The sequence below is a fragment of the Porites lutea genome, chromosome 1 (genome assembly GCF_958299795.1).
Source record: "Porites lutea chromosome 1, jaPorLute2.1, whole genome shotgun sequence".
Lineage (NCBI taxonomy): Eukaryota > Metazoa > Cnidaria > Anthozoa > Scleractinia > Poritidae > Porites > Porites lutea.
In genome coordinates this window covers 52,748,521-52,766,087 of record NC_133201.1, presented here as the reverse complement: position 1 = coordinate 52,766,087, position 17,567 = coordinate 52,748,521, and the positions used below count along the sequence as shown (strand labels likewise).

Here is a 17,567-nt window from a genome sequence, read left to right as displayed (position 1 = left end):
TTAGCAAGTACTTTTCTGCCGCCAGGTTCGTTTGTATTTAAGTTAATTCCTGTGAGACGAAGAAGTTGTTCAATCGGTTGTCCACTAATTTGCCATCCTCATTTTGTGTTTTCTTACCGTGGACATCCATTCATTTCAATTCCACTATCCCTGTTGAAATTATTGGGGTGAAGCCTCATCATGTGGATTGCTTGCATTGCCCTACAGTGCGGGAGTATAATACCAGCGAGTCTCTATAAATCATCTTTACCTCGTTCCAAAGCATTCAATCCTGCTTAGCAAGGCGGGGTGATCTGCATGATTTCCCGTGAGTGCGACATAGTTTTCATCAGGGAAACAGGGAGATCTTTGCAGGAGAAACTTAGACGCTCACCAAACCGGCAGTTTTCCCTCTTACAACAATGTAAAATTTATTAGTTTGGAGTGTTGAGCCTTGGCCTTTCAACACTAACCTGATTTATGATAGGGTGGTGCCGCTTAGCTTAAGGTATACAATGTAATGAATTCAACCAGCATTTATGTAAAATTGGGCATTACCTATTAATTTATCGGGTACAGATGTAGCTGACGTCATAGTGAATTTATTTTCATGTCTTATCCAGCGTTTCCAGCACACTTATGAATATGCCAAGGTGACATTTGGATTTATGCGCAGCACCAGAAGGGACACACTAAGTCATATTTGTACCAGATATACTCGCAACTTTCGTTGTTACTAATACTGCAAATTTTACTTAGTTTGTACACATATATTGAAGGTCATACGCGGCTTCTCCTGATCGAAACTATTGCACACAATTTCTTAGTTAGAATACTAACAGTGTCATGTTTTCACTAATAACTCCTCGTTTAAAATTCATTGCGTTGCACTTTCAGCTAACATTAAATATTAAAAAAAAATCGTGTAGTAAAAGACAAAACTCGTTACCTTAAATGACCAGCGATTACAGGGTGCCGCATTATTCAATTTGCACCGAAAGAGGATCAGACCCTATGTCAACTGGTTGAAGTCGTTCATTTGCTTGAATGTTTTACTTTAGTCGGAGAGATCCGTCGTGTTTCAGTTATGCTTTAACTTCCTCTTTAAGATCTTGTTTTTCTTTTGGTTTTCAGATGGTTTAACTTCGAGAAGGTTGTCAAAGCTTTAATTGCTGAGAAAGTGTATTATTTAAAACTCGAACAACTTCAAGATATTATCCAGAAAGTTTGCTTCATTGAAGACAAGGATGAAGTTGTCACCATGTTGGATTTTTATCATGACCTTGGCGTGATTGTCATGCACCGCAGCACAGTTATACTTCGGGCTCAGTGGCTCATTGAGGTCTTCAGACAACTCATAACCATTCGTTCTTTTAACGAAATGGTAAGTGAAACATATTCAAGTGCTTAATTATATCCACATTTACTGTCTTATGAAGCATAATGACTGCAATCCCCTCCTCAGAAAGCGCCATCCCACACCGTCATAAATTCTCTGCATTGCCATTGCCGCAGAAAATCCGTAACGCATTTATTTACCTAGATGATGATTATAGACTTTTGATTATATTAAACCAGAAACCCATAAGGGGTTGAAACGTGTAACTCGCGTTCAATGCTTGTGAATATTCATTTTGACCATATTTGGAAATCTTAGTGACGGATATCCATTTTCAACAAAATGGCTGCTGCGCGATCACCATGCACATGTTTTAAGACAAGAGTTCTGCATTTCAGGGTTAAAAATACACCGTTAAAAGACAAAAAATGGAAAGAGAAAGTTCAAAAGAATGCTCAGCTTTCTTTTTGTGGAGAAAGGGAAGCTTTTCATCAAGAAATCGTCCTTCGAGGAATTCAACCTTGTTTTCTTCACGGCGGAGCCCATGGTCTATTTTGAAATGCAACCAAGTCAGCGAAGTTTTTGCTGAATTTTCAGGTACATTTTGCACTCTATGGCCAAGACAATTACGTTTTTAAAAGGGAATTTATGTATTTTTAAATGTTTCATAGACGTTTTATAAATTTTTCTCTTCGGCGCTAAAGAAAAAATTACAAAATGTGCCCTGATTTGAGATGGATTTTGTGTTGAATTTTGCCACGTGCTTAGCCGATGCCACTTGCGTGAACGGATCCACGATCCAGATAGTGTTTTCCGAATTGCTTTAAAGGATTAACTTTTTGGACTTTGAATAAAAATTTTCAAGAAACGGCTTCTCTGTCTATTGTTTTGAGTTTGTTCAGTCATAAAATTAGCTCAAAACACGATCGTGACTACAACGTCTAAGTTTAATTTAAGCTTTTCAAATGCTTCTCACATTCATTACAAGCATCACTTTTTGCGAAGATGTCAGGTTCAGGTTTGGACACTTTCGATACACAGCTAATGAATTTTATTCGAAAACATTTTTCACTGTTTATTCTAGACTTTTAACATAAAAATTTTAAAAGCCTATTTGCAGTATAAGTTTACTGTGCAGAGGGTCAACGAGGCATAGTTTTTTGAAGTGACAACTTCAAGAAGTTGCGAGGCCGTCAATGGGTTTCATAATGTTACGTTTGGCCCGGGTGGTAAGGCAATAATATCCTGCTCAGTGTTTCGGTAATATTCCTGGTTTCAACCTTTAAAAGCTTTCTCGGCTTTCGGGAGTTTTTCCCCCGTTTGTCGACCATTTTTTTAAGCGGGCGCGGGAACCTGAAGGAAAATTATGTCACGTTGTTTACGAAGTTTGATTGGTCAGTTATCTCTTCTTCTCGTTCCAAATATGGTACTTTCGAAAATGAATAATCACGAGCATTGGACAAAGCAAACATATGAGAGTTACACGTTTCAACCCCTTATGAGTTTCTGATTAAACCCAAAAGACCAACTCGGCATTGCAGATCCCCCCGTGAGGATTCAGAGCAATTTGTTTACACGTTTTTTAGAGTTTAAGGCACTGATTAACTTTCATTAGAATTATTTTAATGGCGTGAAAGTGAGTTTTTTGTTGACATATGTAGTCTTAAAACTGGCTAAATATTAGTGAACCCGAGCCGGAAAAATTAAATGTGTGCAATGAGCGAAGCGGCAGCCAACCCAACTTGCACTTTAACTCGTGTGATTTTAGGCCTGACATACGAGTTGGAGCTTACCCAACCTCGTTCCCAGGGCTCTCTCTCTTGCTTTGAGAAAGGACCCTGGTTGCGGCTGGTCACGTGGAAATGTGTGTCAATAAAATGCACAGCAGGCGTAGGTCCTCAAATACATTTTGTAGACTGGACGATGAAATATCCTCTGGGGCAGGGAAAAAATTATTGCTTCAAAATGGCGCTTGAGTTTCTGAGTTGCGTGCAAACTCGCTTTCGGCTAGTTACGATAACATTATTTTGAAGGCAAAACAAGTTATTTGTTTAGAGAGTTTGTACTTGAAAAAAGGTTTGCTCGCCATCCTGCCAACAGGATACGAAAAATCTTGCTCCATTTGCACATGCAAAACCAGCTTTTGGTAACTTTGCATACTCCGCACGTGCAGATCGTGAAAGGAAAAGATAATGCAATAGTATCCTATTTACATCGATCTTACCCGCACCTCCTGTTGAGGTATGGAAGTCTGGCGGCCACAGAGAACAATGACATGTAGAGCGCCAGGTACCCAGAACGCGGAGACCAACAGCCCAATCTCAAAGAAAACCCCATACTAAAACCCCAAAACTGAAAGCTAGAGGAAACTATCAGACAAAGGGAAAATTAGGGTGGAAGAGCACGCTTGAATGAAGACGAGTAGGAGACAGGGAAAGCAGAGACAAAATCCTTTAAGGCGTTGTAATCTTCATAAATGCGAGAGGCCTCCTGAGACTGCGAAGGTGCAGAAGTAAGTAGGTCAGCTGGGGCCCAAGCCCTGATAACGTCAGCTAACTTGAGTAGTACAAAGCTGTTTTGGAATTTGACCAGCCAACGTGAGACATAATGTCAGCCAAAGGGGAACCGGAGAAAGCCAGGGTAAGGGCACAGCCAGAACGAAAACTGTGAAGGGTTTCCCCACCGTAAATGTTAGCATCACGAAGATATTTTCTAAGGCGGGAGTCGGCCGCGGAGCTTAAAAGGGGTTTATCAACAATATGCCCCTGAGGATTTGTCGCACGAAAAAAGTACCCAGGAGATAGGCTAATGCCAAGTTCACGAGCAATCGACACATAAGTTTCAGTACCCTTAATAGGGCATGATGCTGGGTTGGGGTGACGGCGCATACCAAAGAGGTTGCAGGCGCCATCCCTCAAAGTCTTTCCTCAAATGTGATTAAATAAGAATCCATTGTCATCAGGGAAACGAGCAATATCCGAGGTCTTAACTTACCACAGATCCCCGCCACGTTCACCAGAAAAGAAAAGAGCCTTGAAGAATGCTTGATCTCTGGCGGTGACGAACATCTCAGTTGGCGAAAGGGACGAGAGGAGAAGACCCTTTTCGATCTGTCGGTCAGCAAAAAGTGGCACAGCCTGCTTGGGGGCAATGCTGGTCCGGAGTTGCTCAGCGGTGAACTCTTTAAGGTACTGCTTTACTAACAAATCGGAGACCGGGTTACCAAAAAGGAGAGTCCTATTCCAGTCACCTTGACGACCAATGTCGGAAAATATAGAGCGCAACTTGCCAATGTATGAATCAACGGTGGAGTATGCCAGTCGCAAAGGGCACTTGCAAGGGAAAGAACCCCCCTGACCAAGATGTGGACATCCTATGTTGTGGACTTGGGTTTTACCTTTTGAGTCCTTGAAAACCAAAAAGCGGCAAACATCTAGGGGGTGGCATCAAAAAAGGCTTATATTGCCAGGGAGGGCGTAAAGAAAGCTCAGCCTCTAAAGATTGTTTCTGCCAGGAATAAGCGGACGAAAGGCTTGCTGTCTGTAGAGAGCTGATACGTAGATCAATAGCAGGGAGGTCGAAACTGAATGCCGTGGGAACGGGTGTGTGAACACGACGCCTAGCATAACCACAATTTTGACAAACTTGAAGATATGGTCATTGGGATAGTGGCAAGATGGGCACGCAACTGCTGGGACGAATAAGCGCGGAACATGAGGAAGAGCCTAGAGAAAAGGAAGAATGGCTAGAGGGGTATGAGATAGGAGACAAAAAGATACAGGAGGTGCCAAAAAACTGAATTTTAATTATCACGCGTAACACATTCTCATTACAGTAGCTTATGTCCCTATGAATAGCAAAAAGTCCAAGATGACGAACCAATGTAGAAAAATTATGTGAACAGACTTAACCGAATTTTTATTTTTTTCTATTCAAGAATATTCTGAAGCGGATCAATACGAAACGCCTACAAATCCCAAGGGAGGGGCGAACGCGGAAAAAATCCTTCAGAGGCGGGGGGAAGAACCATTCCGAGGGTACCCTTGGGAGCAAGTCGGAAAGACAAATATGATTGCAAAAGAGGCCACCAGAATTTTCGAGGACGAATGTCAGGGACAACAGTGGTACAAGGAAAGGATTGACTTTTAACAAAACGGCAAGACCTGGGGAATGAGAATAATAGGGGGGGGGGGGGGGAACATAGGGGTTTGAAAAAACGTGGCCATGGTTGTAAGGACGCTGGGCAAACAAATTGGCCCCTGAAGAACCGGGAACAGGATACGGAGAAAATAAAGGAAACGGGAGAACCATCCAGAGCGCACTGCAGATTAGAAGGGAGAGCCATCAAATCTGCGGAGTGACCAAATTGGCCACCAAATGTGGCTTGAACTTGACCCCAGGCAAAAGGGGAAAGCTTAGAATCCTGCAACGACAAAACGGAGGGAGGAGGGTCCGCGGGATTAGCAGCGGAGGGAATGTAAAAGAGATTGAGGTGAATATTACAAGAGGAAATGATCCCAAAGACACGCTTTGAGGCGACGACCAGGTCGCGAGACTTTGCACCTTGACGCCGCCAGGATGAGATAAGAACCTGGCTATCAGTATAAACATCCACCCAACTATCACGCAAGGAACCGGAAAATGCATCCAGGGCATTGGCGAGGGCCCAAGCCTCCTTAACATTAATGTGGAGATGACTTTGATCAAAAGGCCAGTAATCCCGAATGGTGGCTGAAAAGGTATCAGGGCCAACAACACAGCCCCAAGAAAAGGAGGAGGCATCTGAACATAACTTGACCTGATGATGGGTCTCCAAAAGCCAAGGAATGTAGCCGGACGAAGACTCGAGAAACAACCACCCCTCAAGCTCGTGTTTCAATGGGCCAGTAACTAGAATAGGCTTAAAAGAACCGTGACGTTGGCTCTTCACAATAGCATTATAGATATCATTGAGATAAAGACGAGCCCCGGGAACTGCCAAAGAGAGGGAAATACACTTTCCAGAGAGACGCTGAAGTGTCTTAAGATCTGTAGAAGGCGAACTAAGAACAGAGCGTAAAAGAGAAAGGAAGTTTTGCTTCTTTTCCTCCATAAGCAAAAAGGCTTGATGAACAGAATTCACCAAAAAACCAAGGTAAGGGACTACCTGCTTAGGAACCAGGTGTGATTTCTTAAGACCAATAAAATAACCAAAATCAACTAGCGTATAACAAAGCACGAAAATAGCGGAGCAAGCACGAGTAAATGATCTGTCCGCGTCTGAGGAAAGAGAGGCGTAAGCCGAGGTCTTAGGGGAGAGCTGAATTTCATCCGTATGACGGTCCTCAATTTACAAGGAGCAAGGTTTAAGGAGGGAAGGAAAATAATGAGAAGCGAGACCTATACAATGGTAAATACAGGCAGACGATTTCCGTCCTAAAGGAATGGTGTTACTAGTGAAGTGCCAGCCACCCCCCCTGGAAACCAAAATATGGACGGCTTTCAGGGGTAAGCAGGACGTGATTGTAGCCTGATTTATCGTCACAGACTGATTGGAAAGAAGATGGGAAAACGTAACGCGGGAGCCCTAAAAGTGAATCAAGCCGAAATCAAGAGACGATAAAGGGGACAGAGAAGGCATCCCCCCCACACACCCTATTCCACAGGTAATTCGTCTCGAGTTATTTTTAAGACCATAGATCCCAAGGGTGATTAGACAGCAGCCAATCACATAGCTCGAATGTGTTCCGCGTGGATGACCCACGCTCAGAGCCACGCGTCCTTCACGAATTGACGCAGAAAAAATGGCGGAAGACGCGGAGAGCGATATTGCTATTTGTTTTGTCGACGAAAACGACTAAAGAGAGATTTCTGCTAAAGCTGTGTCAGCGAAACGGAAATTAAAAAAGAATCGCCCTTCCTCTCTTGCATAGAGCTAACAGTACAGCAGGGAAATCCTTAACACACTGAATATTCTCTCAGGATCATTTATAATTTATAGTTTGAAGAGAGCAATTTCTAGTTTGATATTTATTCCTTTATTAGTCTTTTATTATTCAACAAAAATAACACTTGGCGTCCTGCTTGCTTTATTGTACAAACAACCGGTTTCAATAGACCGGCGACATTTCTCAATTTATTAAAGCACTGAGGCTACGACAACTTCGAGTTAAACTGATTTCTCGGGTTGCCAAAGAGTCTAGCGATTCCCTTTTCCCAGGTGAGTGCCGACTCATTTCGCTTCAATATTCAGGAATGTTTTAGATCTCTTTACGCTTTCATTGCCTTTCGCCCGACATGTTTTGCATGGCGTTTAGTCATGCGAAACATCCACGCAGCGCGCGAGGTAACTTTATCCCGATTCTAAAAATAACTCGAGACGAATTACCTATGGAATAGGGTGTGTATGGGGGATGCCTTCTCTGTGCCCTTTATCCTCTCTTGGCCGAAATGGCATGTCCCTGATCCACAAATTGAGAAAACGGTTGTCATTACATAAACGGGGTTTGGACGGCTGAAGGACTGATAACACTTGTAGGGTCGAAATCCGCCGTAAATTCCCACTGTGGAATGGTAGGAGAGGCACCCTTAAAACGCTTGGAAGGGGGCTAAAAGAAAAGGAAAAAGGGCAAACAAAAATGGAGAAGGTAGCTCCGGGAAGAAGACGCCGGTAACGAGGCAACTGACGAATAAATAAAATTAAAATACCGATTGATTAAAATTCCATAACAGGGCAATGAATTACATGGGCCATCAGTTAACAAACAAATTAATAAAACTGGTCATGCCTGAAAGCAAACCAAGTAAAATGCCAACTCCATAAAGTGTAGCAACTATGCAAAGCGCAAAGCGTAACAAACAAAATTAAGGAACTTCTAACACCGAAAAAAAACAAAACAAAACAAACTAAAGCAAATTGAATTATCACCAGAAAGAGTAAAAATAAATAATACGACAAACACCAGTCATAAGGAACAAAAATAAGCAGATAAGAAACTAGATGCCAGCAAAACAAAAGCGAAAAACTAAAGCTATTTTACCAAGCAAACTCTATTGTATATAAAAGTAATAAAAATGCAATAAATACATCGGCCATGAGGCAACAAAAAATTAAGAATATCCTGGACCACATTAGCCTGTGGAGCACGAGATACCTGAGGTCCTTGTGACTGGGCTTCGTTAGCAGCTGAAGCAGCCATAACCGTTAGTAGTCGAAACTTCTATCGAAATGGAAATGAATGCATTTGTGCGATCCCTCTTATACTCGCTTGGGTAAGAACGCTGTAAATAGTGCAATAGTCAGGTTTACATGAATTACATCCGCTTTGAATGTTTCGGCTGGTGTACGATATACCAAGTGAATAGCTGACCTCGTTCCCCTCAATACTATTTTTTTTTTAATGCAATACTATTTTGGGGGGGTCTTGTTGACCTTTTCAAATACTCGCGCCATCAGCCGATAATAAACGAGGCGGCAATCTCCTCTCGGGCCTTGACAGAGTAACTTTTGTCATAGCGACAACTGTTTACTCTTCTTCCCTCCCTTATTTTTGGCTCCCAGATTCTGGGAGCCACGTGACCAGCCGCAACCGGGTTCTTTCTCGAAGCAAGAGAGAGGACCCTGGGAACGAGGTTCGAGCTTACCTTAACGTCAAACGTCTTATTTATGACGTCAACGTCTTTTATGTGTTCCACCAAAAAGGGTGTATTTATTTCACAAGCAACGAGAAAACAACGAGCAAATGAACAAAAAACCTTACGATATCCCTTTGCCGGCTTGCCTTTTGCAAATTAACTCTAAATGGTGTCAAAGGATAACTAGTACTTGTCTATATCTGCTGAAACTCAATGTATTATGTACTAACCAGGGCCCAATTGTTCGAAGGTCGATTAGCGCTAACCCAGGGTTAAATTTCAACCCAGGTTTCTTTTTCTTTTGTTCAAAAGAATTGTCCCGGATTATTTTCTCTATTCTTTTTAGGGCATCAAATCATCAAACCGCAGACAAAAACAATAAAACTGATTTTGCTTTTTGAGCTTTGAAATCTGAATTCAAATTTCGCACTAATCCTGGGTTATCTTAACCCTGCTTTGAACAACCTGGCCCAGATGTATTAATAAATGTACGATCCTAAGCTTTACATTACCTCTCCAACTGATTACGGGACTTGCACTTTCGAGGCGCCCCTCTTCGGGAACTTACTTCACCGCCAAAACATTTACCTAATCCATACTTGTTTTAATTCTGCTTATGTTCGCACCCTGTAGTACATCTAAATCCTCTATTTCGGTCTTTGAAGTAGCACCCAAGAAAAAGATAAAGACGCTAAGGTCGTTAATAGGTATGACGTTTTGTTAATCCCTGATTCCCTGAAGAATTGCCTTCTTTTGGTTTTAGGAACCAAGACATTCCCAGTTATGGAAAGAAATGGAGAAGACAGGTTCCCTACACATGGAGCTAGTTGATCACGTGTTCTCCAAGTGCTGTCAGCAGCAAGGTCTGATCAAGGAAGATATCCTGAACATGATGGAGCAGTTTGGATTGATCGTCAAGTTTATCACCTCGCCAACAAATGAAATGTACTTTGTACCCTGTCAACTAAAGACGCCACCTGAAGACCTTTGTGAAATGGAGCCATCACATTCAGATCCGTGTCCATTGTACCTGCACTTCTCGGGGGGTTTTGTTCCTCACGGTTTCTTCTGGCAGCTTGTGTCACGAATCACCAAATGGTACACTAAGAGTGGATTCAAGCAACCGCCGAGATTTTTTCTCGCGGCATCCAGGTTTGTCATAGAGAAGAATTCCATTCATCAGTTGATTCTTTTGCGCAAGAAAAGATTCATAAAGGTCACTTTGACGCATTCAGAGCCAGTCCAAGGAGCATCATTCAACGAAGTAAGAGAGGTGGCGATTCTTGTGCGAACGTTATTGGAAGATACAGTACAAGACCTTAGACGTGAGCTTCCTTGGTTGAGTAACTTAAAGTGTGCTTTTTGTGTTGTATGTCCTGGCTGTCAGCAGAAGGAAGAAATGTGTTCAAATCACGATGCCGTTTCATGTGACCACGAGGATTGTCTGTGTCTTCTTAAAACTCTCGAAGAAGGGCAACTCAGACCTTGTTCAAATAGCCTCTGCGTTAAAGTACCGACAGTTATTGGACTGGAAAAATGGTTTGCACTCAAAGGTTAGATTACTTGATACCTAAGAATGCATATGTACAAATGTAGGAAAGGGAAATCAGACTCTAGTCACAGATGGAAATGATAGTAAAAAGTGAGAAAAAATTGCTTTTTTATTTTTTTTTGTTCCGTCAAGAAACGTTATGTTAACTTGATAACTCTGTCTTTTCTCACTTGCCAACCAGAACGTCACTAGGCACTCGACTGCCGTTCGTGTTAATTCAAGAGATACTTGTGGAGAACATTGCGAAACAACAAAAAGTGGCCGTTGGTCGTAATAACAGGGCGGTAGTGTTAACGAGTTTGTAGAATAAGGAAATAACCGGACTTGTTTGGGCCAGAAAAACGTAGTTTGTCGTGTAACGGGTCACACTGTATATGTATAGATTCAGCCTGTTATCTAATATCTAGTCCAATATATGTTAAAGTCGTATTTGTTTAACTGAAATTCAGGTCAGCAATAGATAATACTGAGAGACATATCAATTTTATCTTTCCCCTTTTTTTGCACAGTTATCCGTCCTGGTTATCATCCTGGTACGGACGACGTTTACAACATGACAGCTCACCCAAGAGGAAGAACTCTGATCATTAATAATACTTCGTTTGGTGATCGTGATCCTACACTATCAACTCGCCATGGCTCAGAGGAAGATGTTCGTCAAGTTGAAACGCTATTTACTGCCCTTGATTTTACGGTACGAAAGAAAGAGAACCTTACAAGGCTACAACTCTTAGACGAACTCAGCAAAGTTGCTTGCCAGGATCACAGTGCTTATGATTGTTTTGTGCTGTGGCTCATGAGCCATGGCAGAAGTGGTGAGGTGTTCTGTTCTGACGGCAACACGATACCTATTCAGACTCTTCAAGATATGTTCAGCAGTTGCGATACGCTAAGCGGTAAGCCAAAACTGTTTTTCATCCAGGCGTGCAGAGGTGACGGAGAAGACGAGGGGGTGTCTGTTGCCGCTGATACCGATATTTCATCTTACGATCTGCTTTGTCCCAACCAAGTTGATTCCCCTAGTGACGCAGTGAAGAAACCTGCATCCAAAGTACCCACACATGCAGATTTCTTGTACGCTTTTTCCACAGTGGATGAGTATGTGTCGTACCGGAATGAGGATCTAGGAAGTCTCTATGTTCGCGGCCTCGTTAAGGCATTCCATGAACGTGCAGTTTATGATCACCTTCTCGACATTTTAACAGTAGTCAACCGGAAAGTCGGTAACATGGAAGCCGAGCGACCATCAGGGAAGAATAGGAATGAAATCAAACTGTGTAAACAGATGCCTGAAGTTAAGCACACCCTGCGGAAAAACGTTCGTTTCTAGACGCATAACTTTGAGCATTTTGTTTTACCTATTTTACCCGCCGTCTGCCGCGTGGTGCAAGGAGACGGTTTTTAAAAGACACTTTTGCATCATTTAAATATTTTTCCATAAACCATTCGATGTTTTGTGTTGTTTCTTATTGCAAGGCACTGCGAAACAAATACAGCACGCTTTTAATGTAGACAAGAGCTAGATAAATCTCGCATTTTTTGTGTCAAAGATTGTATAATTGGGCGTCGCGTTAGACGAACTGAAAATCTTTCTTGGATATAACATATCAAATCCGCCAGTGGCAAGTAATTATTATAAATGACAATCTGGGGCTGAAAGCCTTACAAGATGGTTATGGTCAAGTCCACACTTTCTGTGTGTGTTGAACTGGTGCTGTGGTCAGTATTGTGCTTTATAGCCTTCCAGAGAAAAAATGCGCGCATGTATACTGTAGTTTAGTTTCACTTAAATTCTTGCGAGGATCGATATATTTTTCAATATTTTTTTACAAAACGGATCCCTGCGTGATTCTTGTATTAGAGGAAGAAATGTCCTTCAGTAGCTTAAGCCCATTAGCATTAAGTAGGGAAAAGAGATCGTTTGGAGGTTAAAGCGCAATGTGTATCAATTCTTTACCAGATTGAAGGACCTGTGTCATGAGATGTCTCAAAATTCAAGCAGTGAGAACTGCCACCAGTTTGCGTGAAACATAAATATTACTGTTCAATTAAGGAAAAGAAGGTATAAATGACACAGAAATCATACAAAAGGAGACACGGATGGGCAAACTTGAAGAAGACTAAAACGGATTGCAATTGTGATTTTTGAAAAATTTTTAGCCTCACAATGTTTTGTTGTTGTTAGTATTCAATGTTTGATATATTGCTTTGGAGACGTATTTGTTCGGGAAGAAGCTTTGATGTTGTCATTCACAAGAATTTTCTTAAGGTCCATATATAGCGAATAAGGACGCGTAAACTGACACAGCCGCATAGCTATAATTTGAGAACGTTTGTTGCTTGGACAGCTTAAAATCAGCGTAATGACTTCGAATTTCAGTTGTTCCAATTTTGTATTTAATCATTGTTTTTCTCCTTGTATTTTTGCAAATTTAACATCTGAGGACGCCAATTTATCGTTGACGGTTGAATGGGCCAACCTGATTCTCATAACGTTAGTTAACAGACAGTGTTTTTCTTTCAACACTAAAATTCAATCGGTCGTCGAAGACTGTTAGTACGGTTACAGAGGGAAAGTAGGGAGCTTAAGCAACAACGACGGCGACCGCTACGAAAACGTCAGTTCTATTCATCAGATGTTGCAGAGTTTTTCTGGATTTGAATTCTAAAGGACTGTATTAAAGTTCAGGAAAAGAAAAAGAGGGTCGTTGTCTTGTGGCCCGTCCTCCACAAAACGTGAAATTAAAATTAGTGGTGCAACGACGGCTAAGAAATGTACAAAAAAGCGTGATGTGCACGTGCAAAGTTGTTGTTTTTGCCAATCTAAACCTATTGCTTTTTTGCCGTTCTCGTTACCGTCGCCGTCGTCGTTGCTTAAGCTCCCTGTAGTGTCTGTATTACCAAGTAAACGGGTAATGTTATTTAATAAGTCAATAACACACTTTCTATTGGAACAAAATACCGAAGAGAAATAAAACAGACATCAAGACATTAATTCGCGGTCAAACTATAGATCTCTAACTTGAACAAAACCATTATTGGAGAGGTTAAGCATCACGTTTACGTCAAACGCGAATTTGTACCACATGACAAAGTTTCCCATTTACTTGTCGTTTACGGTTCATTATTTGTACGCATAATTTAGCAGTTTCACGCAATTTTTATCCATAAGAATTGTTTTGAGCTGTTTTTATCTGCGTATTTTCTATTTTGAGAAATTCTTAACTTCGATCTGACTTTTGCCGTTTGCCGTAGAAGCTTAAACTCTTTATTTTGTGCAAATGTCCTCGAAAGCAATCAAAATTAGGTTGTTTATACATAACTTAACCGATGCAGTAATAGATTAGCCTTCCTGGCGAATAAGTAACAACGCGTTTTTTATACATGGTACGTGATCCGGGTAGAAGCAAGGTTTGGTGTCTGGCTGATTAGCTGGAGCAGTATTATTAGCCCGAGATTAAATTTTCAAGAAAGTTTGAGGACCTATATATATGCCAGCTTTTTGTGAACAAGAACAAAACAAGTACACCGCTAAGGTGCACGAGTACTCTGTTTATGGTATGGTTAAAGTTAACTTAATATACGTCGACAGTTGCCAGACCCAAGATGGCGGTCAGAATGAGTGTGATGATGTTGTGATGGTGTGATGATGTTGCCAAAACAGCAGCATTTGAATTACACAAGTCTTCTGTACAACATTCCACCGTGCATTGCGATCCAATTTCTTTGCATTGAGCGTCGGAACAAAGTTGAAGCGCGGCACAGTGTTTCAGGTAGCGTGTGAGTACCTTGCCAGTCTTGGTTCCATTCTTTTTTTCCCATTCATTCATTTTCATTGTAAGACAGGCTTCATCGAAACCGGGTGGACAATTAACCACCTTACTTTCCTTGTCACAGTGCTCCCAGGAATTTTCCGAATGGCACAAAAGGCAGCGCAATTTTGGTTTTGGTGTTGCCTTTGGTATTGAAGCCGGTTTTCTTATTGGCGTTGGTGTTTCGGTTGGTGTTGCTGTTAAGGTTGAGCTTAGTGCTGCTGTTTGTGTTGGGGTTGATTTTGGTGTTGGCGTTCGTGCTGGTGTTGATGTAGGATCTGGCAGAAATGAAAGTAGAGCTCTTAAGCAACACAACGGCGAGAGTAAAGAAAACGTCACTTACCTAGTAAATTATTCCTTTTGCAACACTACGGCGACAGAAGCGAAAACGTACTCAGTAGCTGTGGTCACACTACAGACTTTACCTAGGTAAAACCGATTTACCTAGGGCAAAAACTCTCCCTAGGTGAATTCATCTCGGGTTTTGTTTTACCACGGCAAAAAATTCTGGGAAGGTCACACTACTGAGAGTCTACTGATATCGGCTCCAAAGGTTTTCACGCACAGTTGAATTTTTGGGAGGTAAATTCAAGAAGGCAAGACGCGCAGGGATCTAGCCGAGCAAAGAGATTTTTTTTAAAATGCTTCAACACTTTATTGCAAACATTACAAAGTATGACAAAACAAAACATTGAATAAATAGATAAATAAAGTACACTACTTTACACAAAAGAGCCATGGTGATTATATAATTAAAACTTATAGTAAGCAGAGGAGAGGTTTCCATAGAGAGTGAAAGAGATGTTTTTTCCTTTTATCTCGCTGTTATTTCTTACGCTAATTCAACGTGCAAAGGTGAAGAAGGGCGAAGACGTAGATGACTCGTGCCCCCAAAATTTCTTTCAAAGCGTAAGCTATGTCCGGTTCTGTCATCTAGACCTTTGCCAATGAGCGGCTATTGGCTAGCAACTTCGGTATTTCTTTTTTCCCTAGCTATTGCTTTGGGGTAGCTGTCAAGGGAAACTCTATTGTTCTCGAGACGTATCCAAGCCCCAGAAGACAAAAATTTCCACTAGGTAAGTTACCTGGGGAAAAACCGGTCACACTTAAAAAATCAAGTTTCCCTTGGTAAACTGTCAACAAGTCGAGTTTACCTAGGTAAAAAGTCTGTAGTGTGACCACAGCTATTGCAGTTAAAATTGAAGGCAAGAAAGGGTTGATAATTTACATATTTATTTGCCCAATATTTCGAGTAGACAAAACTAAGATCATAGGAGTCGAACCCGGTTCATCTGCACGTGCAAGTAACTCCTTGACCACTGCACCACAGTGCCTCACATGTTTCGATAAATTAATTTGTTATATCAAAACCATTTACTACAGATGTAGGTTGAAAACAATAGAGCCACCTCCTCCCAGATCTAAGCTTTTCAAGGCCGTTATCCTTCGCTGATTGGCAATAGTTTTGTCCCGTTGCATTCGCTGCGAAGAATCACGAAGTTTTGTACCATATCAAACAAAATTAAATAACCTACTATATAACCTACTATATACTCGGATCACTAGACTTTCAGCTAGGAAATCCGAACAGATGAAAAATTTTTAGGAGATAAAAATATGCCCATATCTACCGTTTAAATACTAAAATACGTTTAACAATGCTATGTTTAAGTGGTTTTGAACTATATTCTCGTTGGGTGCTACTGACTATAATGGAATATCAAAAGGAAAAAGAAGCTAGTCATCAAGCTCAAGCCACCAAAGCTTTCAATCAAAAGTTTGATGAGTTGTTCCAAAACTGGCTTCCATTCTGAAACAAGTTTGAAGCGGAAATCGACTCCACAATTATACCGGCGGTCACAAAGTTCGAGTATTTAAAGGAGCTCGTTGAATCGAAGGTGACGGCTGACATCGACGGTTTGCCGCTCAGCAGCGAACAGGGGCACCCAACGAGAATATAAATCCAAACCACTTAAACATAACATTGTTAAATGTATTTTAGTATTTAAACGGTAGATATAGGCATATTTTTATCCCCTAAAAAATTTTCATCTGTTCGGATTTCCTAGCTGAAAGTCTAGTGATCCGAAAATTAAAGGGATCAAAAGTTACCTTTTCGAAAATTTCAGCCATAAAAAAGCTCCCGAAAATTCTAGGTGACCTTTTAAGAGTAAAAAGCCTTAAAAATGGGCAATTATACCATTTTTTAGATGTTCGAAATCCTAGGAGCGGCAGGCAAGTAATTCTAGATCTCAAATCGTCTTCCGAACAGATATTTTCCGAAAATTGTCGTTGGGTGCCCCTGAGCGAAGGCTAAGAGAGAGCGAAGAACATACTCAAGGGAGAATACGGCAAAACCGGCGAAATTATCAACGCATACGTTCATAATATTATGGAGTTCCCCATCGTGACAAGCCCCGATCCGAAGAGGGTGAACGCTTTTTACAAGACCTTATTACACAAAGTACAATCGCTGGAAACTAACACTGGGCAAATTTGAGCGAGTGAATGGAATGTCAACGAGAGTCCTCAAAAATACTAAGTGGGATTAAAGCCGATCTTGTGGAGGTGAAGCAGGGTGGCAAGACTGGGATTTACCTCGTCTAGTTCTAGCTCTAAAGAAATGGAGAGATATCAGTTCAGTGGGGAAAGAGAGCAACAACGTCCCTAAAGGCAAGTCTTGTTTTTACCACGCAGAGGAACGAAAATCTCGCGCGCGTGTTTACCGTCAGAGTGGAGATCATGTTTCGTCTACGTGTACGCGCGTGACCACCCTGGAGGAAAGGAAGAAATTTCTGGCGCAAAAGGGAATGTGCTTCAACAAGAGCTCTTGGCTTCAATTGCACCGGAACCAGGAGCGACCGGAACTAAGCATCATGCTGCCCACTGCATGTCAGAAATGTGGCGAAAAGCACAAAACATACATCTGTGGCCAGGAAGATCAACTCTTAACCGCCACCGCCACCTGTCACAAAGAACTAGTGGCTTACCGCAAACTACCAGAAAGTCAATGATTCCTACGCTTACTTCCAGGTGGTCCATATGGACGACAGTGATTCCAAACCTCACCTGCCAGTCCACCTTATCTTGGGCGCCAGTGAATATGCGACTGTAAAACGATGCTAGGCTATTATATTTTGGAATCGATTGCCAGACTACTTTACAAGTGCAAGAGAAGCTTATAAGTCGCTTGCCTGTCGAAAGTAAGTACGTTGTTATTGTTGTGGCCGGATACTGGGCCAGCTGTCCGGATACTGGACAACATAGGAGC

At 41.7% G+C, this 17,567-nt stretch overlaps 1 protein-coding gene across 1 annotated transcript; it reads left to right on the top strand.

Moving 5' to 3' along the window:
- The first annotated feature begins 1,234 nt into the window (after positions 1 to 1,234).
- LOC140921759 (caspase-2-like) lies at positions 1,235 to 11,866 on the top strand. The gene is made up of 3 exons (XM_073371765.1): positions 1,235 to 1,363; positions 9,696 to 10,485; positions 10,994 to 11,866. Exons 1-3 carry the CDS (start codon positions 1,241 to 1,243, stop codon positions 11,812 to 11,814), a joined length of 1,734 nt encoding a protein of 577 aa, XP_073227866.1. The 5' UTR covers positions 1,235 to 1,240; the 3' UTR covers positions 11,815 to 11,866.
- The last annotated feature ends 5,701 nt before the right edge of the window (positions 11,867 to 17,567 follow it).